Below are 26,204 nucleotides of genomic sequence, written 5' to 3' on the forward strand. Positions count from 1 at the left end.
GGTACCATCTTTCCCACTCTGAGTCCTGCCCTTTCCTAGCAGTGTCCCAGCTCCCAACAGCCTAGGGAAACTACACAGAGTGACCTGGGACCAGGCACAGGGAAACTTGTATAGCTCAATCAGTGTCTGTATAAGCAATAAGGTCTTAATAAAGTGCTCTGGGGTATAGGTGGTTCCTACAGTTGGCCATAATTGTCCTGTGTCTTCTGTGTTGCATAGCTCCTCTCAAACATAATTTCATTCCTCTGGTGCCCTGAGTATCTTAATCCTGGGGTGACTTATTGACTAAGAGAAGAGGCTGTTTTCTCCCAGCTGTTGCTAACAGCATTGTTTCCTTTGAGAATTCCATGGAGCCCAGACTTATTTTCTGTCACGGAGCTTTGGAAGTTTCTCTGAAGCATAGAACTTGGGCCCTGGAGAATTTGGAAGGAGTCTTGGGAATAGAAAGTGTTGGGCCCAGCAAGGCAAACTGTAGACTATAGGCTAGAGTGCTCTTAGGACTCAAGGTGGTCTCGTTTCTCATCTCCTCTGGATCCCTCACTGATATTCCTGCCTGTCGTCTCTTCTCATGACCAGAGGAATGTCAGGCCCTGCTCCCGTGGTAGAATACCTGGTAAGCTTGTGGGAAAAAAAAAAGAGAAATCCCAGTCCTGCTGAAGCAGAATCTTAGGGAGTGAGGTTTGGGAATTTTTTTTCTTTATTCTTTTTTTTTTTTCTTTTCAGTAAGCTTCCTAGGTGATTCTGATGCACACTGCAACTTGTGAACTACTATTTCTGGCAGTGTAGAACTATAGCCAACCAGGCTTGAGTGTTAATTCTGGCTCTGTCACCTATTGGCTGACTGTCCTTGAACAATTACTTAACCTCTCTTAGCTTTAGTTGGCTTATCTCTGAAATGGGTGGGGGGGTGTCAGATGATACCTACTACTATAAAGGGGACTGGAAATGACTAAATCAAATAAGGGATGTTAATGTGCTCAGCAGGTACTGGCACGAGACCTAGTTAGTGGTGTTATTAATTATCCATAATGAAGGTTAGCTTGGCTGTTGTGTCCCAACTGCTCTCCCTTCTAGGACCTTTACGAATGAGGAGAGAGGAGACTGCCCCTGAAGGATTCCTGATCCCCACATTTCTCCTCAGGGCGGGGATCCAGCATGCCTGCGCCCAGCCTAGTCTGCTGAAGTCGCTGGCTCTGGGCTTGGAGCTCCTGGTTCTGCGTGGCCAGGTTGATGGTGTCTTGCAGGATGCCAGCCAGCAGGCTGCGATAGTGATGCTCTGTGGCCATGGCCTGTTCCTCCCACAGCCCCCGCCAGGCTTGGAATACCTGTGCACAGATTCAGAGATCCCCATCAGTCAGCCAGCCTTGGAACCAATTCAAGGCCTGCCCTCTGTCCTCACTGACCTGCAGCACGTGGCACGTCCAAGCCCGGGCAGCCTGCACGTGCAGGTCATAGAGGGCTGTCAGGTCCTGCTCCGCAGTGTCCCGTTCTGCCTGAAGGGCCTCCAGCTGGAGTCTCAGCCCTGTCCACTCTCGGTGCCATCTCTGCCTCTCCTCAGAAACCTTCAGTGATAATACGTACCGTTTGTTGAGCGCAACCTGTGTGCCAGGCTCTGCTCTACTTACTTTATATTATTATTTCGTTTAATGATAACCTTTGAGGTAATTGCTATTTTACAGATTTGGAAACAGTGGGTCAGAGAAGTGACCTAACTTGACCAAATTCACATGGCTAGTGAGGGACAGAACTGAGATGACACATGCATTTCAATAGTTCACCGTCATCCTTGGGGTAAAGTCCAAATCCAGAGGCGTGGCACACGGTCTCTTTATCCTTGACTCTGACCATGCACCTGCCAGGCTCCAGCCAGATGGACAGTTTGCAACACCCAGAACCTACTTTGCCATTGCTTCCGTTTGGACTTTTGCTTATACAGGATTCTCTCCTAAGAGCGTGTCTCCCACCTTCCCCTGATCCAACCTCTGTGCACACAAGTTTTGTTTCTTGTTTAAACAAGATCTGTTTACTTAGTGCCTCCATGTGATGAGCACAAACTGCCCTGTGGATCTGAGTCTAGTGAATTTCTCTGGCTAATTTGTTTGTCCTTAAAGTCTCAGGTTAGATGTCATCTGCTCCACTCCAGCCTGGGCCAGGTAGACCTGTTTGTTCCCACAAGTCACTAGCTCCCTCATTTATAGCACTTAGCACTGAGAATTGCATCGTCTATCCCCCACAAAGCTGTGAGGGCCATGAGAGAGGTTGTGGTCCAGTCTGCTGTGATTGATGCTAGATCCCAGCACAGTACCTGGCCAGGTTAAAAGGAGCCTCAAGGGACTTCCCTGCTGGTCCAGTGGTAAAGAATCCGCCTTGCAATGCAGGGGATGCAGGTTTGGTCCCTGGTCTGGGAACTAAGATCCTACATGCTGTGGCACAATTAAGCCCACGTGCCACAACTACTGAGCTCATGTGCCTCAACTAGAGAGCCTGCGTGCCGCAAACTACAGAGCCCACGTGCCCTGGAGCCCCCACGCCACAAATAGAGAAGAGAAAAACTCACACACCACAACTAGAGAGAAGCCCAAGTGCCACAACAAAAGATCCCACATGCCTCAACGAAGATCCCCCGTGCCACAACTAAGACCTGACTCAGCAAAAAAAAAACAGAAGTAGGAGCCTCAAGTCCCCTACTGGACCTTCCTCACCTCTTCAGCCACCAGGCCTTTGACGTGGACCCCTGCCACCGCTTCTTCCTCCTGTTGCAAATGCTTCAGTTCCTCTTGGATCCAAATTTGGTGCTGTTCTCGCAGTCTCTGCCTCTGGGCCTGAGCCAGGAAGAACTGCAGGGCCACATCCGGGGCCTGCTGGGCCTAGGTGGCATCATTCTAGGCTCAGCCAGAAGCCCATGTGTGTACACAGCCTTGGGACACAGGGCCCAACTTTTCCAACAGACCGCCATTACCAGGGCAGCTCCTAGAATTACATCCAGGAGACTAGCTGGCCTGAAAGAGCCTGTGGCCTGGACAGAGACTCAGAGGCCGTGAGGGAAGAGGAGAGGTATTGATTCTGCCAGTAGGTGCCATGGAGGCCCTAGGGACCCCATACCCCTAAACCAACCCAGTAGGAAAACAGCCCCTTCCCATGCCCCTCCCTGAGGGATACAGTAACCCTTGAGGCCCTTTATTTGCCTAAAGCTCCATATTTCTCCCTCATGTTAGGGCAAGGTAAGCAGGACACATATTATCAGGACTCTGCGACTCTACTCCCCAACAGCTTCCAGTTGTTCTGGGGTACATGAGGTGTTACCTGTTCCTCAGGGTCCCTGAGAGGGTGCATTTGGTGGAGATCAGGTCCTATAGATGCTGTTCTTCCTGCCACTGGAGGAAAATGCAGTTAAGCACACCAAAGGTGGAGAAGACCTCCAGCTCCACCCCAAGCACCAGCCTCACCTTGAGGCTCTTCCTGGAGGCCTGGGCTGGGGCTTGCTGTTGAATCTGTGACCTGCTGAGAATATATTACGAATGAGAATTCTATTACCTTTTCTCCTAGGACAGTGTTGGTTTTGAAATCAGATCAGGGTCCCAGCCCCTCCTTTTCTTAGCTGTTTGACCTCAGGCAGGTGGATAGTCTTCTGAGTCTCCATTTTCTCATCCATAAAATGGAGCTGATAAAAGTTGTAGAGAGCATGAAATGAGATAAGGCACCCAAAGCACTTAGCAGTGGCCAGCCCTGTTCAATAACTTGGAGTTTACAGGCCTAATTCCCAAGGCCCAGGGCTGTAAAAACAAGTTATAAGTAATTAAGAAAATGAAAGCACCAGGAAAAGCTGGACAGGGGCGACCTTCCAACCACCCTGTGACAAATCATGGAAGACAGCGCCCCTTCTGCATAAGGGAGGACACGCATCCTAAGGGGATGAAAGAGTGCCGTACTGAGTCTAAGGACTTGGATGTCTTTGCACCTCTGCTGCCTTTGATTATCCTAGTGACCCTGGGATACTCACATCACTTCTCAGAGCTTCAGTTTGCTGAAGCAATGCTGGGAGCAATGTTGTCTTCCCTGTTTAAAATAAATTGTGGCTTCCCCTTGACCTTCCAGACAAACTCCAAACATCTCAATTGATTTACAAAGACCTGCATGACCAGGCCCCTACTTCAGTCTCCAATCCTTCTCTCTGGACTTTCTTCCTCAAACTCTATCCTCCAGCAAATTGAGCTGCTTGCAGTCTCCCAAAGAGATCAAGGATTCGCTTACCTCTGACACTTCTCCTGTTATTTTTTCTGCCTGGAATGTTCTTCATTCATCTTTGCTAGCCATCTCCTTCAGGTTTCAACTTCCTGCATGAAGTCTTCCTTCCCTCTCTCGCCAATACTAACTTAGATACCCACATAGAGCCCTTTGGATAAGCTCTTCAGAGCACTTATCATGGTGTTAATTGTTTCTTTCCAGAGGATTATAAAAAGGCACATAGTGGTCAATAAATGTTTGGGAATCAATACATTAATGAAGGAAGGAAGAGCCCCCTCACAGTGCTCTGTAAACAGAGAAAAAGGAGGCAGGCATCAATAGGCCTCCCAAGAGTTTGGATGGGAAGACGTACCTGTGGTTCTGGGAGCCCCATAGCCTCAGTTTTGACTGTTTTGAGCATCCAGCTTCCTGAGCGCTGGTTCCAGGCTTTTACCACCTGTGGAGAGGGGATTCTGGGTGGGCTCTGGCCATTGCTGGCCCAGGCACCCACAGACCTCACCTTGCTCACCTGCAACTCCCGCAGTGCCTTGCCCAGCTGGCAGAGCCCACTATCTGTCAGGGCGTCCCCAAGGAGGCCTGAACGCAGGCTCTTCAGGCCAGCCTGCCGGGCCCGGGCCTCTTCTACTGCATCCCAGAGGGTGGGCCTCACCTGTCTCACCTTCATCCTCCTTTCTGCGGCCCCCAACAGAGCAGCCTGGAGCAAGCTCAGGGAGCTGCCTAGTAAGGGGAGACACAGAGTGAATCCCTCCTTCCTCTGAACTCCAAAGCACACTAACTGTAAAACTTTTAATTTCTATTAACAGTACTATTCATAAAAATAGCTAACACCTGGGCTTCCCTGGTCGCACATTGGTTGGGAATCCGCCTGCCAATGCAAGAGACACGGGTTCAAGCCCTAGTCCGGGAAGATCCCACATGCTGCGGAGCAACTAAGCCTGTGTGCCACAACTACTGAGCCTGCGCTCTGGAGCCTGTGAGCCACAACTACTGAAGCCCACATGCCTAGAGCCTGTGCTCCGCAACAAGAGAAGCCACCTCAATGAGAAGCCTGCACACCGCAACAAAGAGTAGCCCCCGCTCGCCGCAACTACAGAAAGCCCGCGCGCAGCAACAAAGACCCAACTCAGCCAAAAATTAGTTAATTAATTAAAAAAAAAAAAGCTAACACCTGTCCGGCATTTTCCATGTGTTCGACGGTACTGTGCTAAGGCTTTTCATGGATTGTCTCTTTTTAGCTACACAATACTCCAGTGAGGCAGCAACCCTAATTTACCCTGTCTCCCTCCACATTTTCCAGATGAGGCAACTGAACCTCAGAGAGGTCAAGCAACTTCCTGGTGAGTGGCAGAACTGAAACTCAAGCCCAGTTCTGTCTGACACTAAAGCCTGTGCCCTTAGTCACGATCCCAAACTGGTCTATACACAAACACACTTCCTTCCCTCCCTGCTTTGTCCTTGAGAGTGTGAAGTGCCCCAACTTATCTTCCTCATTCCACAGGGCCTGATGTAGGCTGTGGTCTGGGAATATGTTGGCCAAATGAATGTGTTTGTTGCTTCTGAAGACAGAGGGCCAGACTTTTACTTTTCTTTTTTCTTTTTTGGCTACGTTGGGTCTTTGTTGCTGCATGTGGTCTTTCTCTAGTCGCGGCGAGCCGGGGCTACTCTTTGTTGTGGTGTGCGGGCTTCTCATTGCGGTGGTTTCTCTTGTTGCGGAGCACAGGCTCTGGGCGTGCGGGCTTCAGTAGCTGTGGCTCACGGGCTCTAGAGCGCAGGCTCAGTAGTTGTGGTGCACGGGCTTACTTGCTCCGCAGCATGTGGGATCGTCCCGGACCAGGGCTTGAACCCATGTCTCCTGCATTGGCAGGCGGATTCCTAACCACTGTGCCACCAGGGAAGCCCCACAGACTTTTTTTTTTTACTCTTTTATTAGTGGAAAACTTCAAACATATACAAAGTCTAGGAATTTCATCTACTTATCACCTTATCATCTTCAACAAATATCAACTCATGGTCATTCTTGTTTGATCTATACCCTCCACTTGACCTCCCCCAAATTTCTGACATATCATTTCACAGAGGCCTGATCTTTAATGAGTGTGTGAAAATAGGAAAGTACCTTCTCTTCTCTGATCCTCCCTTTCCTCGTCTATAAATTAAACCTGCCTCCCTTCCCTCGCCCGTAGATTCGATCTGCCTCATGGCATTGTGGTAAGAATCAAAGGTTTTAGTCAGTGTAAAAATGCTTGGTAAACTGTTGAAGCCCTCTGAAAGGGTGAGGGGTTGCTTTTACTATTGGCCTTACCTTTCCAGACGGTGAGCGCCTGGCAATTCTGGGACCTTTCTGAATCCTGGCCGTCCCAGAGGCTCAGGCTCTCTCTCGGCTCGCTAGGGTTGGGGCTGCCGCTGGTTGGGTGAGAGGGGGGCCAGGCCTAAGGCCAGATCCTAGAGCTTCCCAAAGAAACCCACGTCCTCCCCCAGGCCACCTTGAGGGTCCAGGCGAAGAAGAAGGCCACTGTAGTTGTTTCCTTCCAGGAGACATGAGACAATCCAGGGCAGAGAGCCCTCCACCTCCTCACCAACAACCTTACCAGCCAACACCTGCAGCAAGGGACAGTCTCTGCCAGAGGGAGGGATGGAGGAAGAAAAGAGATGTCCACCGGTGGATGCAGAAAGAAACTGGCCCAAATCACACTCTGATGGAAAGATTGACTGTTTCCAGTCACTTTTGTGTACCACCAGACAGATTTGCAACCTTGTATAGATCTTTATTTTATTTTATATTTGATTACTTTTAAAATTAAACAAATAATACATTCTCATAGTAAAAACAATTTAATTTTATATCTGACAAGAGACTTGTATCCAGAATATATAAAGAGCTCCTATACCTCAATAATAAAAAATACAGCCCAATTGTAAAATGGCAAAGCAAGGTGACATCAACAAAAATGGCAGAGTAGGGAACTCTGGGAGTCTGTCCCTTCCCAGAAACATCTGGCAAAAAAAATGGTCAGAATCAACCTTACTGGAACTCTGGGAGATAGTCAAAGGTTGACAGCAATCAAGTGAATGTTTAACCAGGGGAAAGGCAGCTTAAATATGGTAAGAGATCTTTGTGGTGTTTTTAACTTACCCTAGCCCCAACCTTCTCCCCAGCACAGCCCACATTTCTGGTGGGGGTATCTGGTTCTGAAAGGAGCAGAGTAGATCTTGTTCCCAGGGAACTGTGTTTGTCTGTTTTGATTGTCTGGGGTTTCCCACAAAGGACTGACAAAAGCTGCCTCCCTTTGTCTCACTTATCTTGGAATTCTCTTGGAACAGAGGAGCTATGCCAGAGGACAGTCCCCCAAAGCATTGAGAGATGAAAGAACAAGCAAAAATAACAGTTGGGGCAAACAATAGACACATGGAAAGACAGGGAGAAAAGGTGGGGAGTGAAATTTTGGAGGAATAAGGATTTTGAAAAGTTCCCATGTGTACTAGGGTGCCTAGAAAGCCACACATATGTCCAGGGCAGTATATGTGGTCAGAAGAGACCTGAGAAGACCAAAGGCTTTCACCTCTGTCTGAATTAGGGCTCAGTGCAAGCATCAGGTGAGGCTAAGGCAGAGCTGTAAATGGTCTTGCTAAGCATTTAAGGAGTGACCCAACACAGAGCCAGTCTGTAGAAACCTGGAGAATTTTTTTCTTCCTTTCTCCCTTTTTTTCCCTTTTCCTCCTCCCTGCCTCCTCCTTCTTCTCCTTCCTCTCTCCTCATTCCCTTTCCCCTACCTGTCCTCCTCCTCCTTTTTCTCCTTTTCCTTTCTTTTTTTTTTGGGGGGGGCGCATTCTCGGAGGTTAGGGAATTCTATGTCAGGTCATTGGCTAATCACTGAGATAATAGAATGAAGACTTCGGTGACTGCAAGGAATACAGTCTTTGCAAAAATTGTTTGGAAAAGTAAGCAAATGGATGGCTGATGCTCACAACAAGCAACAAGGCAAACCCTGGAGAGGAGGGAGAATCCAGCTTTCAGAGTTACCCGATTATCATATCCAGAGTGTCAGAGCACTAAGGAAAAAGAATGGAGACTTAAGAGACCAACCCAATAAAGAATATAGTCTTTACAAAAAATACTCAAATTGGCCAGTTTCCAACAAAAAATTATTAGGCATGCAAATAAGAAAGTATGGCTCAGGACTTCCCTGGTGGTCCAGTGGCTAAGACTCTGCACTCTCAATGCAGGGGGCCTTGGTTCGATCCCTGGTCAGGGAACTAGATCCCACATGCCTCAACTAAGACCTGGCACAGCCAGATAGATAAATAAAATTTTTTTAATTAAAAAAAAAGAAAGTATGCCTCACTCACAGGAAAAAAGAAAAAGAAATTAATAAAAACTGTCCCTGAGGAAACCAGACACTGGATTCAGTAGACAAAGACTTTAAATCAACTGTCTTAGATATTTTCAGAAAACTAAATCAAGAAAATGATGTCTCACCCAGGCTGGCTCCTCTGTCAACTCCCAGTTCCCTCTTTCCCACCCAACTTCTAGCTTCACTGCTATCTTGGGAATTTTCCTAAAAATTTTGTGGTGGGAGAAGGGGAATAAAGATAAAGGAAAAAAAAAAAGAAAATGATGTCTCAGTGACTGTCAATAGAACAATAGAAATTATAAAAAGGAACCAAGTAGAAATATGGGAGCTGAAAAGTACAATAACTGAAATTAAAAATTCACTAGAGGGTAGATTTGAGCAGGCACAAGAATCTCAACAAACCTGAAGATAGGTCAAATAAAATTATCCAGTCTGAGGAGCAGAAAGAAAGAAGAATGAAGGAAAATGAGCCTAAGAGACCTGTGGGCTGCCATCTAGTGTACAAACATATGCATAATGGGAGTCCCAGAGGGAGAAGAGAAAGAGAAAAGGACAGAAAGAATATTTGAAGAAATAATGCTCAAAAAGTCCCCCAAACTTATGAAAGGCATGAATCTACACATCCAAGAAGCTCAACAAATTCCAAGGAGGGTATACTCAAAGAGATCTACACCAGGACAGATTATAATCAAACTGTCAAAATCCAAAGTCAAAGAAAGAATCTTGAAAACAAGAGAGAAGCAGCTTATTATGCACAAAGGATCTTCAGTAAGATTAAAAACCAATTTTTCATCAGAAACTATGGAGGCCAGAAGGCAGTGGGATAACACAGTTAAAGTGTTGAAAGAAAAAAAAAACAAAAAACCAAACCTGTCAACTAAGATTTCTGTATCTGGCAAGACTATCCTTCAGAAATGTAAGAGAAAGTAAGATATGCCCAGATAAACAAAAATTGAGGGAGTTCATTGCTAGTAGACCTGCCTTACAAGAAATACTAAAGGGAGCAAATCCTTCAGCATGTCAGAGATGAGGAAAGGAGGAGACTCTGATGCTGCCCTGGGCCTCTACATCCATATTTCAGCCACCTACCCAAGCCTTCCCCAAAGCTGTTAAAAGGCTCCATCAAACTTACAGGGCTCCTGGAAGCTGCAGGATCCGCAAGGCTCCTCGCCACATGCCCTGGGTCCCAGGTCCCTCAGGAGGGTCAGGCCATGGGCAGGACATGGTGACAGTGAGCAGAGAGCAGGCACTGTGGAGGAGATCAAAGGATCAGGCCAAATGGCTAGGGGGTGGGGGTGGGTGAAGGCACCCGCCTGTCCTCACCTGTCTCCACCACCTGCAGCCTGCAAGTACAGCTCTGAGGCAGCTCTTGAGTCAGACACCTCCACTTCACTGGCATTTTCTACCACCCTGGAGGAAGGGAAGGCTGATCTCAGCTCCTAAGCACAAGGGTTCTGTCCAGCCCCCCAGAATCTCTGCATGGGGAGCCCATGGGGGCCCAAGAGCCTATAAGAATCATCCCCAAGACTCCAAGCTCAATATATCCCCTAAAAGCCTCTCATCTTCATGATCTTATTTTTTCTCCTATCATCTGCCCAGTGAGGGAAACAGGATAGTTGGGATTGCTCCCATTTTATAGATGGAGAAACTGAAGTTCTGCTCGGTGAGATGCTCAGATCACCCGGGATGGTAATGACTGAGTTGAAGAGGTGTAAGTGGATGGGGTGGTGAGAAGAGTGAGAGGTTATGGAGATATGGGATGAAGGGAAGACGGTGAGAGGGAGTCCTGGGGGCAAACGTAAAACCTGTAAGCATGACCCCAAGTTCATAACTTCCCTTCCCTGGAGTGGCAGTGGGGAGAAGCCTCCAACGGCTTGGTTTGGGGTGTCAGCCCTGACTTAAGACAAGCTCCCTCAGACCCCGTTGGGCTCTGGACACTCACAAGCCCAGAGGGGACACATCCAGCACTGACAGGTTCTCTGACCCTGGAGCAAGCAGGTCCCGACTCCTCCCACTGGTGCTGAGCTGCGATCACACAAGCACAACATCTGTTACAAACCGAACCTTTCCCCAGCCTTTGGCTCATGTGATCCTCCCGCTGGGGCCCTGTGAACCAAGCAGGGCACCAAAATTCAGCCATCTCAGGCAGGAAAAAGGAGACCCCAGCAAGGCAAGCCGACAGTGGTGCGGAGGATGAACGGGAAGAGGGGGAGCCAATGAGAGACTAGCTGTAGGTGTTTGGACGGGCAAGAGATCCAAACTCTTCAGGCAGTCCCTGAGCCTTGGGCTCTTTTGCAGCATCAACATGGCCTTGGCTCCCCAGGTCTCCCCTTCCCCCCAGGGCCTCACCTGCACCAGGCTAAGTGTACTAAGCACGGCATCAGAGCCCCTGAGGGGCAGAGCTTCTTCAAACAGCATCTGCAGCAGCTAAAGAGAAGGGTGAGTGAGGATTGAGAAGGGATTAACCTGTTTTTCAACATTTCCTGAGGGCAAGGAAATTATTTCTATGCCTGGCCCTGTGCTAGGTGCTATGGACTTGGTGGCCAGGACAAAAATAGCCCCCGGCCTTGTGGTTCACAGCGAGCCAGACAAGTGAGCAGACATTTTCAGTGGGACCTCCTGTTTGCTAGGGTAGGGGCTCATGACAAGGTTTTGAGGCAACTGTTTTAGTTTGGGGGCACTTGGCTGAAGCCTAAAAACAAAATGTTTATTATCATTATTAGTATTACTAAGAACAGTGAAAAGTAGACTTCCCTGAGTATTTGATCTTTGCACACCACCCCTCCTTGACCCTCACCTCATGGACCCCAGCCTCCCACCTTCCCTGACCTCTCAATAGCTTCGTGATTGATGCTGGAAAGACATCCTGTATGGACCACAGGGTGCTATAGGAACCCCAAGGAGGGGCACCTAGTCCAGCTAGGGTGGGGAGGGGAAAGTTCTCGAAGGTCTCCTTGAGGAGCCAACACTTGAGTCTCATAACAACTATGACTGGTGCATCCTCTGGGACTTACCTGAGGCACAAGCCGGGGTGCCTCTGTTTCTCGACCCCGAAGCAGCAGGGCCACACTGTACCCTCGGCCCACCGAGCCCAGCATGCACTGGACTCTTGTTAGCAACTCCTGCTCCGCCTCCTGCAGGGAGACACAGGCACATCTCCGACTCAGGTGCCTGCCCAGCCTGCCCTGACCAGAGAGCTTAGGAAGCACTCAGCACTCCAGGATCAAGGGTCCTGAGTGCTCTGACCCTCCTCCCATCACCCTACCAGACCCCCCTACCTGAGGAGCATCAGAACCCAGGACTCTGTCAAAGGTGACGCATTGTTCCTGTGAGCAGAACTGGAGTCAACAGTGTCACTCCCATCTTCCCTGGACTTACCCACACCCCATCCCAGCCCATCCCATCTCTACCTGACTCTCCAGAATCCCACGCTGACACAGGCGGATGCTCTTGGGCCCCTCCAGGAGGAGCGTGGGGCAACAGGTCTCCTCGGGGCCTGAGACAGGTGGGCTACATATCAACTCTCATGGGGGAAACTGAACTCTCAGGACTCCTGAGTCCTGCCTTCAACCTTTGCCTCAGTTTCCTAATGTGAGATGGCCTCGCCCTCCCCCTCTCCCAAGAGGCTCTCCCAGGCTGTGTTACCTCTGAGATGAATGTGTGGAGGCTTCTTACCAGATCTTCTCCTTCGCTCTACTTCCACCACCACGGCCAGCCTGGTCTGTGGGTTGTCAGTGAGGACTGAAGGGGCTGAGCTGCCCCGGCCCAAAGCAGCCCCTGTGCTCATCGCTTCTCCGCACTCCATGGCTTCTGTGCCTCTCAGATTCCCCTCAATAATTCATCTCCCTGATCTGAGGGCTCTGAGTAGGGCCTCTGAACAATAACTTACCATAGGAGGTGACCTCTCTTTTCTGAGTGAGCCAGACTGTTGCATGGAGTTTTTCTTTTTTTCCCTCTTATGAAAAATTTCAGACATATATAACTGTGGAGAGAAGAGTTTAATGAGCTTCCAGGCACTCAGCTTCAGCAGTTATCAACTTATGGCCGGTTTTATTCCTTCTGTTCCCCCTTCCACCCCAGTGGATTCTTTTTTTTTGCGGTACGCGGGCTTCTCACTGCTGTGGCCTCTCCCGTTGCGGAGCACAGGCTCCGGACGCGCAAGCTCAGCGGCCGTGGCTCACGGGCCCAGCTGCTCTGCGGCATGTGGGATCTTCCCGGACCGGGGCATGAACCCGCGTCCCCTGCATCGGCAGGCAGAGTCTCAACGACTGCGCCACCAGGGAAGCCCCCAGTGGATTCTTTTGAAGCAAATCCCAGACACCTTATATTTCACATATAGCTATTTCAGTATGTATTTATACAAGATAACTACCTTTTTAAAAAATGACAGCTTTGTTGAGATATAATTCATATACCATACAATTCACCCACTTAAAGTGTATTATTCAATGGTTTTTAGTACGTTTGCAGATATGTGTAACTCTTACTACGGTTAATTTTAGAACGTTTCCATCACTTTATAAAGAAACTTGCTTTCCTTTACTATAACCTCCCTAACCCCCACCTTATCCTGACCCTTAAAAAACCACTCATCTACTCTCTGCCTCTATAGATTTGCCCATTCTGGACATTTCATATAAGTGGACTCACATAATATGTGTTCTTTCTGTGACTGGCTTTTTTCTTGTTTTCCAAGGTTCATCCATGATGTAGCATGTATCAGTACTTCTTTCGTTTCTGTGGCTGAATAATGTTCCATGTAGGGTGAAATTACTTCTGTCACTAACTACCCGGAGTTTGGCCAAACTTCACAGGTAAGAGCACAGTTGAAATAAGACTGCCCTAAATTCAGACGCTAGTCTCAAGCTCAGGGGTCCTCACTTTGACTAGCTATCTACACTCCCAGGTATACCCACTACTCCTGCAGCTTCCATAATTTGCTGGAATGACTTACAGAACCCAAAAAAGCATTATAGTTACTGTATCTGACACCAATTCTCTAACACTGACTGGGCGTCCTACATTTCAATCCAATTCTGATACTAACGTCGACTGAAAAAAAAAGCACAACCTGTGAGTTGTGAGTTAAGTTTTATTTGGGGTAAAATTAGGACTATAGTCCAGTAGACAGCATTTCAGATTGCTCTGAGAAGCTGCTCCAAAGAGGTAGCGGGGGAAGTTCAGTATATATGTGATTTTGGTGCAGGGAGAGTACATGCAATGAAGCACATATTTCTTTGCAGGAGGTTTCTGCTAGTCTCGTGAAGGTTACTGCTAGTCACCAGGAGCAGGTGTCACCATGAGGGATGATTTTAGTGCTTTTCTAGGTACAAGGAGATGCAACAATTGGACTCATAAAATTGTCTCCTGAAAATATGTATCTGAAGACCTGTTTTGCCAGTTTTTCCTAGAGCACATAGCGCCTCATTCCTCATCTCCACCCTGAACTCCTTTCAGGGGGTGTTAAAGGTCAGCAGTTGCAGCAGCTCATAATTTGATCCTTGTAGAGGTAGATGGCAAGCGCCAATTTGTAGGTGACACTAACTACTTGGAGTTAGCGCCAGATCCCACAAGTTAAAATGCAAGGTTCTCAGTAAGACCCCTTATTTTAGGTTCCAGCCACAAGTGGGCTCCCCAAGTTACTTGTAGTACTGCCTGACTTGGCTACAGATTCCTGGGTTCCCACAACCAACCCTCAGGTTCAATAATTCACTAGAATGACTCACAGAACTCGGGAAAGTGCTCTATTTATGATTACCTTTTTTTAATTATAAAGCATGCAAGTGAACAATCAGATGAAGAGTGTTGGAGTCCAGCTGCAACGAGTCCAGGAGTACCTGAGGGAGGAACAGCATCAGCGACGGAGAAAGAACGAGACTGACACTGTCTCTGGAGTCAGGCAGATAGTAGCATACTTTATTGTTATTCAGCAAGCTTATATATTTTTGGTTTACATAATCAAAACATAATTATCATAATATAGTCTAGCCTTAGGCCTCAAACCCTTGACCACAAGATTTCCTCAAAAGATTACCTTAGAAGTGTCTGTAGTTTCTAGATGTGCTATCAAGATATTTCCCCAAGTTCTCATTAGTTGCAGGTTATTTTCTAGTCGTTAAGCCAAGCTATTATGTAAGTCTTTATTACAGAAGTGCAATCTTCGTGTTCTTTCTGCATGGGCAAGTGTTTTGAATAGTGCCTTGAAAATATTTACAATATATCCTACAGTTCCTGTGTTGCTGACTCCACTAGTAGCACTCACAATACCTCCTACACTCCTGTTTATCATCCGGCAATTATTGCCAAAGTATTAACCTTTCTTTATAGTGGACCCAGATAAAACCAAAATCATCAACAACCCCTTCATAGGGCCACAGTTGTTCAATTGGGGGTGTTTTCCATAGGAACATCCCTATATTTCCAGATTGTGTATTGCGTTCCCAGTTTCCTGGGGCCGGAATAGGTACTTTCCATTTTGTGGTAATAATAGTAGGGGGGTGGGTAGTAGTTTTTCTCATTTTCCTAACCCTGGGTGCAAATCCCCCTAGTGCTATTTCCATATATAAGCTTAACACAACCAAACAAATCAATAGAGATGTAGTCCGCCGTGCTGGGACAGTGCTGCTTTGCAGTCCTGCCTTTGATTGCATCATGACTTTGTCACGGCGCAGGGACTCCAGGATGGCTTCCAACAGAAGAGTTATGTAGGGCAAGGTCTGGAAGGGTCCTGAGTGGCAGGAGCTCCTGTTCCTGTGGAGTGAGGGTATGCCTTCCCAGTACATCAGTGTGTTCACCAACCAGGAAGCTCCCTGAGCCTCATTGTCCAGCATTTTTCGATGAGATTTCATCATGTAGGCATGATTAATTAAATCATAGGCTATGTGATTGAATTCAACTCCAGCCCTTCAATCTGCATGGTTTTTCTTTTTTTGACCGTGCTGCGTGGCATGCAAGATCTTAGTTCCATGGCCAGGGATCAAAACTGTGCCCCCTGCAGTGGAAGCACAGAGTCTTAACGACCGGACCACCAGGGAAGTCCCTGCGTGGTTGTTTATTTCTAGTGAGTAACCTCTTCCATCCTAGAGCTATCTAGGAGCCCTGCCAGAAGTCACCTCATTAGTATAACAGAGAGACTCCTATTGCTCCGGAAATTCCAAAGGTTTTTGAAGCTTTGTGCCAGTAACTGAAGACAAAGACCAGATAAGTTCTTTATTATATCACAAGCCACTCTCTGGTTTTTCACCAAGGATCCCTTATAGCCAAAAGAATCATACCTGTCTGATCATCTACATTTGGTGTATGTCTATATAACAGGTAGAACAATAGTAACAAGATGAATATGCCTAACATCTGGAGGAATCAGTGTGGGGTAGGCATAGGAGGCTTGTATTTTCCCATACATTTGACTATCAATATTAATACTGTAGTCTTACCAACACTGCCAGTGTTATATCTAATTGTGTAGCTGTTACATGAAAAATGAGAGTAATTAGTTCAGTCCATCATTATAATTTACGATCAAAATGTCTCCCACGACAAGGCCACCCAGGTTTGCAGTCTTCTCCTATATCTCATCAGGTTCCAAAGCAAAAGTGGTCTCAGGATTAGATGGTTTCACCCTGAGACATCTGGTATAACTGAACTAAGGGACATACCATCTTTTTCTCTGAGCCTCTTTTGAAGCATTAGTGTAATATTGGATTTCCTTCATTGCATAACCTATTTATTCGTTCCTTCACTCTCAGCTTCTGTTCCTCCTTCTAAAGTTCATACGGATTTCAACAGATGCTGAATAGTCAGAACAATCTTATAAAAGAAGAACAAAGTTGGAGGACTCACACTTCCTGATTTCAAAACTTATTGTGAAGCTATAGTAACCAAGACACTGTGGTATTGACATAAGAACAAACATAGAGATCAGTGAGAGAGCAGAGCAGTAAGGGTCCAGAAATAAACACATGTTTCTATGGACAGCTGATTTGACAAGGACATCAAGAACATTCAATGAGGAAAGATTAATCTTTTTAACTAATGGCACTGGGACACCTGGACATCCAGATACCAATGAATGGAGTTGGACCCTTACCTCAGACCATATACAAAAATTAACTCAAATCGATCAATTTCCCAAATTTAAGAGCTAAAACTATACAACTCATAGAAGAAAATACAGAAATTAATCCTCATGGCCTTTAATCTGGCATTGATATGATACCAAAAGCAAGCACAACAGAAGAAAACATGATAAACTGAATTTCATCAAAGTTAAAAACTTTTGTGCATCAAAAGACATTATCAAAAATATGAAAAGACAGCCTACAAAATGGGAGAAAATATTTGCAAATTATATACCTGATGATCTACTATCCAGGATATATAGAGAGCTCCTACAACTCAGCAACAAAAAGACAAACAACTCAAGTAAAAAATGAGGGAAAGACTTGAATAGCCATTTCTCCAAAGAACATATACACAGTGCATAAAAAGATGCTCAACGTCATTATACATTAGTGAAATGCAGAAAGACAAGCAACAATTAATAACTAGGAAAAAACATTTGAATAGACAGTTCTCCAAAGAAGCTATACAAATGGCCAACAAGCATGTGAAAAGATGCTCAAAATCTTTGGTCATTAAAGAAATGCAAATCTAAAACATAATGAGGTACCACTTCTTACTCACTAGTATGGCTCTAATAAAAAGAAAAAAATGGGCTCTGATTCAGTTGATACACACAACTGAAAATATAAACTTTCAGGGCATGTATTGCTTTTTTTTAATATACATTTATTTATTTGTTTGTTTTTATTTTTGGCTATGTTGGGTCGTCGTTGCTGTGCACATGCTTTCTCTAGTTGCGGCGAGCGGGGGCTACTCTTCCTTGTGGTGGGCGGGCTTCTCATTGCAGTGGCTTCTCTTGTTGCAGAGAATGGGTTCTAGGTACACAGGCTTCAGTAGTTGTGGCACGTGGGCTCAGTAGTTGTGGCTTATGGGCTCTAGAGCTCAGGTTCTGTAGTTGTGGTGCCCGGGCTTAGTTGTTTTGTGGCATGTGGGATCTTCCCGGGCCAGGGCTCGAACCCGTGTCCCTTGCATTGGCAGGCGGATTCTTAACCACTGAACCACCAGGGAAGCCCCAGGGCACGTATTGCTTTAAATGCATAATGCAACTGGCTGCCAGACCAGATGCATTGAAAAAAAACAAAACCACCTCCTTTCTATAGCCATTGAAACAAAGTTTACTGTTCTGTTTTAACAAGTTTGTATTGTATTTTGCATTGACACACATCTGCTTATTTAAAAAATGACATCCTTTTGGTAGTAATCGTTCAGCACAAGTGGGTATTACAGCTTGATGTTTGTGTGTTCTAATTCTCAGTGTTCTTTGATTCCAGGTCTTATAGAGCAGTTAAGGCAACTTTAATGGCGTTTTTGAAATGTATTGTAAAATAAAAAGAGGTAATGTAATTAAAAAGAAAACCGTTGGTGAGAAAGTGGATAAATAAGAACGCTCATACATTTTTTAAAATTAATTAATGTATTTTTGGCTGTGTTGGGTCTTCGTTGCTGCGCTCTGGCTTTGTCTAGTTGCAGCGAACCGGGGCTACTCTTAATTGTGGAGCATGGGCTTCTCATTGCAGTGGCTTCTCTTGTTGCGGAGCACGGGCTCTAGGCACGTGAGCTTCAGTAATTGTGGCACGGGGGCTCAGTGGTTGTGGCTCGCGGGCTGTAGAGAGCAGGGTTAGCAGTTGTGGCGCACAGGCTTAGTTGCTCCGCAGCATGTGGGATCTTCCCAGACCAGGGCTCGAACCCGTGTCCACTGCACTGGCAGGCGGATTCTTAACCACTGCACCACCAGGGAAGTCCAAACCCTCATCCATTGCTGATGGGAATGTAATATGGTGCAGCCACTGTGGAAAAGAGTTTGGAAGTTCTTCAAAACATTAAACATATAATTACCATATGATCCAGCAATACTTCTCCTAGGTATATATGCAAAAGAACTGAAAAGAGGTACATAAACAGATTTGTGTACTAAAATGTTCATAGTAGCATCATTCACAATAGCCAAAAACTGTCCATCGATAGATGAATTAATAAACAAAATGTAGTTTATAATACAATGGAGTATCATACAGCCATAAAAAGCAATGAAGTACTGACACATGCTACAACATAGATGAACCTTGAAAACATTATACTAAGTTAAATAAACCAGACACAAATACTGTATGATCCCACTTATATTAAATATCTAGAATAGGCAAATTCATAGACAGAAAGTAGATTAGATGTTCCCAGGCTCTAGGGGAAGGGAAATGGAGAGTATTTGCTTAACGGGTACAGAGTTTCTCTTGGGGTAACAAAAAAATTCTGGAAATTGTGGTGATCGTTGCACAATACTGTGAATGTAATTAATACCACTGTACCTTACACTTAAGAATGGTTAAAATGGCAAACTTTATATATATATATTTTTACCAGAATAAAGAGAAAAAATATATATCTTATTCCTATCTGCATACAATCATGCTGTTTCCCTCATCTTAATGAAGATTATCTTATGAACATAACATCAATCATACTCCATGGTGAAAGACAAAACTTTCTAAGATCAGGAACAAGACAGGGATGCCCACTTTTGTCACTTCTATTTAACATAGTACTGGAGATCCTAGCCAAAGAAGTTAGGCAGGAAAAAGAAACAAAAGACATCCAAACTGGAAAGGAAGAAGTAAAATTGTCTTTGTTCACAGATGACATGATTTTATATGTAGAAAATCCTGAAGATTCCACACAAAAAAACCTGTTAGAACTGATAAACAAATTCAGCAAAGTTGAGGCATACAAAACCAACAAACAAAATCCAGTGAGTTTTGTAAAAAAATAAACAGAAACCTCAATTAAATAGAGTTGGGAGACCAGAAGGGACTGCTTCATGCCCTGAGACCTTAGCAGAGCCCAACAGGAAGAAGAAAGACTCCTTCTTTACTGGCAAGGAGCCCTCCCACCTTCCTTTTCCTCTATATAAAAGTGTTCTCCTACCTTTGCCATACAGAAACTTGCATGTATTGATAGCTCGCCGTGGTTGCAGACACCTGAATTGCAATTCTCTGCTGATCCCAAAGAAACCTGTCTTTGCAGGAGAACTATCTGGCAGTCTATTTGTTTCAGTTTAGCAGTTTCTATACACTAATAATGAACAGTCTGGAAAGGAAATTAAGAAAACCAATTCCATTTACAATAGCATCAAAAAATAAAATAAAGTACTTAGAAATTAACTGAAGAGATGAAAGACTTAAAATGAAAACTACAAAAATTGCTGAAAGAATTAAAGAAGACACAAGTAAATGGAAAATCATCCCATATTCATGGATCGGAAGACAATATTATTAGGATATCAACACTCCCCAAGGCAAGCTACAGATTTAATTAAATCCCTGTCAAAATCTAATGGCATTTTTTGCAGAAATAGAAAAATCCATCCTAAGATTCATATGGAATCTCAAGGGACCCCAAAGAGCCAAAACAATCTTGAAAAAAAGAATAAAATTGGAGATCTCACACTTCCTGATTTCATAACCTATTACAAACCTACAGTAACCACAACAGTGTGGTACCGGCATAAAAACAGATATATGGGGCTTCCCTGGTGGCGCAGTGGTTGAGAGTCCGCCTGCTGATGCAGAGGACGCGGGTTCATGCCCTGGTCCGGGAACATCCCACGTGCCGCGGAGCGGCTGGGCTCGTGAGCCATGGCTGCTGAGCCTGCGCGTCAGGAGCCTGTGCTCCACAACGGAAGAGGCCACAGCAGTGAGAGGCCCGCGTACCGCAAAAAAAACAAAAAACAGATATATGGACCAATAGAATTGAATAGAGAGCCCAGAAATAAAACCTCACATATATGGTCAAATGATTTTCGACAAGGATGCCAAGACCATTCAATGTCTTTTCAAAAATGGTATTGGGAAAACTGTCTATCCACATGCAAAAGTGTTGGGAGGCAGAGATATTGAATAATATCCACCGAACTGAGAAAGAACCTTGAGACCAAAAAACAAAGCAGGCAACTCCATAAAGTGCAATTTTGAAGTTTATTGTGCGTACTGACATACAGCCATATTACATAATGCGTATTGTGATCTTACATACAGCTAGGATCCAGAGGCATTCACAGCGGTGTTCTGCGAAGGGGATACCTTGGATTTAAAGGGGCCAAAGTGAAAGACAGAAATTGACTACCAAGTAAGATGCACATCTGCATCCAAGGGAACCGGGGCTTTTTCCTCCTGGGGGGTCTCATGACCATTAACCATCTGTGTCAAAAAAGGCATTCTTCCAGTTTTCATATCACATGAAGGCAAGAGTAAACGTTGTTAGGAAAGTAATCTGGCTTGGGTGCACTCCTTGTGAGTAGACTAAAGCTCAGTTGTGCAGAAAGGGGAGGGGCAAGACTGTGGGCCTAAGATGGAGGTGACAAAACGGAGTCAGTGTGGTTCAGCCACATAGATTGGCAGTTTATTTAGCTGCCCCTATGACTCTTTGAGCCCATGGTCTGATAACCTGTGTAACTCTCCCATCAATGTTAATTTGCATTCTCCATTCCTATCTGTGTGGTTCTGGACACTGGAGGGAGGCAGGCTGGAGGGCTATGTTTACATGCCTCCTCCCACTCCTCTTGAGGTCCGCCTGGAGGCAGATACCTAGATCTCTGCTGGGTGTGGTTGCCTACTTGATGTAATGAAGAAGGGACCCTTAGAAGGAACAGTACCTCTTGGCTGCTTGGCTGATGTCCTGGGTCACTGAGATAATGTGGTTCAGAGGACGTATACTTTTAATTGCCCTGTGCAGGGGTCTGAGAAGCTGTGAAGGGTCTAAGGTGTTATCCTGTTTGCAAATCAAAGAACGAATATACACACATGTACTAACATAGTCACAAGATCTCTGGTTCAGAGACAGGCTGTTAAATGACAGCATCTTGTATCAGTTCCCCAACCCCAAACTCCCCATTACATGACACAGCGAAAGCCAGTGTACCTGTGTGTGCAGAGGGGCTGTACGCTACAGGAGAGGAACCCTGAAATTCTAAAACTCAGAGCTTATGTAGAACAAGTGGCATAGCTGTCTCTCCTCACTGGGGGTTGGAGGAAAAAAAGAGAGTGAGAATAAGCAAATGGCTCTGGGTTTTATCACCTTGGAAAGGGAGAAGCTGACTCTTGGAAAATGCACCAGAGAGGAAACATTCTGTATCCTCCTAGGCATGTTTACCATTCAAACATCCTTTAATAGGTGCCAGTAATCTGTTCAGAAAGCCCGCATTGGGCAGAAACCCTTGGTTCTGCCACACAGCCCTAGACAGGCGACTTTTCCCTGCCCTTTCTGCCCCTGTAGTTCTTTTCTAGGGAGTTAGGATGAAGAAAGTTTAAGTATAATGGATTCACTATCCAGCAATGTGCCCAGTAAATGTCTGTTGAGTGAATGTCACGGACCCGCTGTTTAAGATTTTAATGAAGATGGGGCAGAGGGTTGGTTGGTTGAGATGTCCTGACGAGGCTCTCCCAGAGCCAGGACAATCTGAGCCAATTAATTCCTCTCCCCCTTCTCCACTGGGCCTTAGGCAAAGTCCCCGGCTCCCTGAAGCAGTGCCAGGGCTCCTGACACCCCCATGGTCAAGGCGGAACGTGCACAGACTGAGACCACACCGGAGTTCTTCAGGTCTTCTTGGTGCTCGAGGGCTCCAGGGTCCAGAAAGGGATTCCCGTCCAGTGTCAGGTTATTTACCTCGGGCAGCTCGTCTGGCCGCGGCGCCCTGCTTAGCCTGTTGCAGCTGAGATCAAGCACGCCGAGCTTGGGCGGCAGTCCTTTAGGCACTTGCTCCAGCCCCGCGAACGACAAGTTGAGAGAGCTCAGTGCGCTGGGCCAGACACACGAGGTAGCGTCCGGGGCGGTGGCGCGCAGCGAGTTGTGGCTGAGGTCTAGTCGGTGGGGTTGCACACTCGCCGCCGCCAGCGCAGCGCACACGCTGCTGAGCGTCTCCATCCCCGCGTTGCGTAGCACTAGATCTTGGAGGACCGGGAACTTGTGCGGACAGAGAACCGCAATCAGCCCGCGCTCGCCGAGTCCAGGATTGTCAGACAGGTCTAGGCTGGTGAGGGCTTGGAAAGTGGGGAGCTGTGCGCAGGCAAAGGCAAGCGAGTGTGCTTGCGCGATGTTCAGTACCCTGAGACCAGGCTTGAGCCACTGCAGCAGTTCGCCGAGCCAGGCACCTCCTGTTGCCCACGACACGTTACGGAGACTGAGAGTGGAGAGCGCAGGCCCAGTGGCTTCCAGAGGCGGCGGCGGCATCGGGCCGGTTACCTCCAGGTCCTCAAACGTCAGTTCCTTGAGCCGGGAGTAACCGAGAGCACGCAGAAGGGCGACCAGAAGCAGAGCAGGAACCCGGGCAGCGCCCAACGTGAGCCGCCGCCAGCGCAGAGCCTTGATCGTGTCAGCGTACCGCTTCGAGTCGGCGTCGGCGCTCTCTAGAAACTGTTCCAGGTTGCGGCCGCCGCCACGGATCTCCACCTCGACAGCAACCATACACTGCATGGCGCTAGACCAGTCAGGCTTCGGATCCGTGAAGTTGCAGACGCAGAGAAAATCTTCTTCGTCCAGCTCGCAGGGCTCTGGTGTGGCCGCAGACACACGTAGCAGTGGCAGCAGGAGCAGCAGCAGACACGGCACGCACACCTGCGAAGACAGCGGAGGTCAGGGCGGATCCTGCCGGTCCCTGAGGTTCCCCGAGTAGCCCTCCTTCGGCCCCAAGAGCATACACTCACCATGGTCGATAGGTCCTCAGAACCTCTGCCTCTCCGCCTGGCTCTGGGATGGGCTGTGGCTTCTTTCCTTTATAGCGGCTCTCGTCGGCTTCCAGGCTCCACAAACTTATCTGTCCTTACCCTCTGGCAGCCTCTGAAAGTTTATGTAAACCTGGGATGTCACTCAGTTCCCTCCTCTTTGAACCCTGTCACTCCCCACATTTCTTCCTCCCAACCACCCCATCCGCTGTCCTAGGAAATTTTGCAGTGAATGATTTTGCCAGGAGAGGAGCCATAACAGGAAGTATCTTGCAAGGTGTCTAGGGCCCTCTGCCTCAGGCAGTGCCCTGATGACTCAGGCGCCCCCAGCCTTGTCTGGGATGGGGAAAGGAAGATCCTCACTGCCTCAGGCCAGGACTCTCACGTCCCCTGCCTATAGCCCAGTGACTCAACCCCGGTAGTTCCTTAATTTTCCCTAGTCTTGGTAATTACTGTTAACCTCCTGTCACCCAAGTCCAACTCCCTGAATATCCTAAGGTATTTAACTGGATATTTTGTGGAAGAGATTGCAAACTTCATCTATTGACTCCAAGGGCTAGAATTAGGTTCAAGAGAAGGAAGTTGGTCTGAGGAATAGCTCCCCCCGCCCTCCTTTTTTTTGATGACTTGTTCTTTAAATTTGTTTATTAAAAAATAATAGCTTTTTTTTTTGGCCGCATGACATGTGGCATCTTAGTTCCCCGACCAGGGGTCAAACCCGTGCCCCCTGCATTGGAAGAGCAGAGTCTTAACCACTGGACCGCCAGGGAAGTCCCCTCACAATTTTTTAAAGTGATAGCTTTCTTAAAAGTAGAGAAGTCTATGTGTTTAACAGAGACACATTGGCCAAGCCCCTCGCTCTCTTAGTTTCCACTTCCCCACCCTGAAATTTGAGAAATGAGATATTCCTACATATAATTTTCCCACTTGTACCTAGCTATCTCCTGCCCTTTCCCCAGGACAATTCCTATGCCCTAGGAATGAAAAGCCTATGTTGAATGAGGATTAATTAGTAACTCAACTGCTTTGTCAAGAAAAAAAAGCAAGTGTCCCAGAGGGTGGGGAATTGTTACCAAACCAGGTTTGTTTGCCCAACAGGCAGTAAGCCAAACACTGAGACGAGACGCTTTGGTTTGTAGCAGAGAAAGAGTTTATTCACAAGGCATCTAAGTGAGGAGCAGGGAGAACAAGTCTCAGATTCACCTCCCTGAAGGCAGGGGGCTTGGGATATTTATGGGTGAAGGGTATAGGGTGGTTGGAGGTACAGGGGAAGGTGATTGGGGACAGGAAAAAGGTGAGGTAATCGGTATTCTGCTCAGGTGTATCTGAGTTACATCCTTCTTCATGGGATGCATGTTCAGAAAGTGGTGGCATTAGCATGATCTGAGGGTGAAGTTTTGGCCTTCTGATGTCAAAAGGCCATCCATCTGACACTCGCACAGGCCCAGTTGGAGGGTCAGTGGTTCCAAGCAGTCTTAATCAGCTGGAACACAACCTGGCAAGAGCTGACTCTAAGTTCCTGAAAATCAACTTAAGGAACCATTACTATAGCAACCCATATGTCAGAGGTGTTATTCACAGAGGGGCAGTTAAAGGAGTCTTGTGACATATTGTATAAGCTACATGAGGATATGTAATTTGCAGGAACAATTAAGGCAAGCTTGATAGGTGAAGGCAGGTTACACGATATTATTTATTAAGCAAGTTACAGTTCAAGGGATCTAATTGATGACTGCCCTCAATTTCAGAAGGGCTATGCTTTTAAAACAGCCCTCACAAGTCTGAACTTCTGGATTTCTGGGCAAAGAGTTACATGAAAAACATTTGAATTCTCACTTCCCTTTATCCAGAAGTAGCTACATCTGTCCACGATCCAAACAAGGAAGCCCCATCGAACCACACTGCTCCCTGTGTGTCCTGTTGGGCATGTTCTAATACCCTAAGCCATGCCTAAAGGCCAGACCATGTCACTGGGACATCCCTGAGGACCAAGATACAAGTATAGTTCAGTGTGAAATACACTGACTCTGCAGTCAGTCAAAAAGGCTTGGAATCCCAGCTCTACGGCTAAGGTTGTAACAATAGCCCTTCATTGTTATTTTCTTCATCAGAGTCTCTGCATTCAGAAGACTCAGGCCACTGAAGGCTGGCTCCTCGGGAAATTCCATCACCTTAACAACAAGAACCTACTGTATAGCACAGGAACTATATTCAGTACCTTATAATAACCTATAATGGAAAAGAATCTGAAAAAGAATATATCTACCAGGTTGGCCAAAAAGTGCCTTCGGTTTTTTTTTTTTTTTTTTTTTCTCAGTACGCGGACCTCTCACTGCTGTGGCCTCTCCCGTTGCGGAGCACAGGCTCCGGACGCGCAGGCTCAGCGGCCATGGCTCACGGGCCCAGCAGCTCCGCGGCATGTGGGATCCTCCCGGACCGGGGCACGAACCGCCGTCCCCTGCATCGGTAAGCGGACTCTCAACCACTTCGCCACCAGGGAAGCCCTTCAATATTAAAATGGCTACACAAAAATTCACCAATTTTGATAACTCTTTTTTAAAATGCATGCTGATATGACAGCTGTCACATACAGTCTAACAAAATCATTTTGAATGAAGTTAAAGACAACTAAGTGCTACTAGAGCCATCTTACGGAAAAAAACGAACGAACCTTTTGGCCAACCCAATATATATATTACACAACGTTGTAAGTTAACTATACTTCAATTTTCAAAAAATAGTTAAAAAATTCCATCACCTTAGGGGAGACACT

The 26,204-nt window shown here is 46.6% G+C and overlaps 2 protein-coding genes and 1 non-coding gene across 3 annotated transcripts; 1 reads left to right on the top strand and 2 right to left on the bottom strand.

The window, feature by feature from the left end:
• Positions 1-1,079: 1,079 nt before the first annotated feature.
• LOC136120252 (uncharacterized) lies at positions 1,080-11,695 on the bottom strand. The gene is made up of 10 exons (XM_065873695.1): positions 11,612-11,695; positions 10,947-11,024; positions 10,540-10,622; positions 9,921-10,007; positions 6,729-6,862; positions 4,754-4,962; positions 4,598-4,681; positions 2,703-2,867; positions 1,404-1,562; positions 1,080-1,325 (listed from the first exon to the last, which is right to left on the bottom strand). The coding sequence occupies exons 1-10, from the start codon at positions 11,693-11,695 to the stop codon at positions 1,080-1,082; spliced, it is 1,329 nt and encodes a 442-aa protein (XP_065729767.1).
• TRNAE-CUC (transfer RNA glutamic acid (anticodon CUC)) lies at positions 8,427-8,499 on the top strand. The gene has a single exon. It is a non-coding gene; the product is annotated as a tRNA-Glu (tRNA).
• Positions 11,696-22,086: 10,391 nt separating the features above from the next.
• Positions 22,087-23,562, bottom strand: CD14 (CD14 molecule). The gene is made up of 2 exons (XM_065873201.1): positions 23,414-23,562; positions 22,087-23,324 (listed from the first exon to the last, which is right to left on the bottom strand). The coding sequence occupies exons 1-2, from the start codon at positions 23,414-23,416 to the stop codon at positions 22,209-22,211; spliced, it is 1,119 nt and encodes a 372-aa protein (XP_065729273.1). The 5' UTR covers positions 23,417-23,562; the 3' UTR covers positions 22,087-22,208.
• Between the last annotated feature and the right edge of the window lie 2,642 nt (positions 23,563-26,204).

The sequence above is a fragment of the Phocoena phocoena genome, chromosome 3 (genome assembly GCF_963924675.1).
Source record: "Phocoena phocoena chromosome 3, mPhoPho1.1, whole genome shotgun sequence".
Lineage (NCBI taxonomy): Eukaryota > Metazoa > Chordata > Mammalia > Artiodactyla > Phocoenidae > Phocoena > Phocoena phocoena.

Bases quoted from the DNA above. Each gene is read 5' to 3' on its own strand.
- LOC136120252 (XM_065873695.1), bottom strand. From the start codon at position 11,695: ATGCTGGGCTCGGTGGGCCGAGGGTACAGTGTGGCCCTGCTGCTTCGG. The intron at 10,623-10,946 runs GTGAGGCCCTGG...GTGTGATCGCAG, and splicing joins GTACACTTAGCCTGGTGCAG to CTCAGCACCAGTGGGAGGAG. The intron at 6,863-9,920 runs GTGAGGACAGGC...TCCCTCTGGCAG, and splicing joins GCTGCAGGTGGTGGAGACAG to AGACTGTCCCTTGCTGCAGG.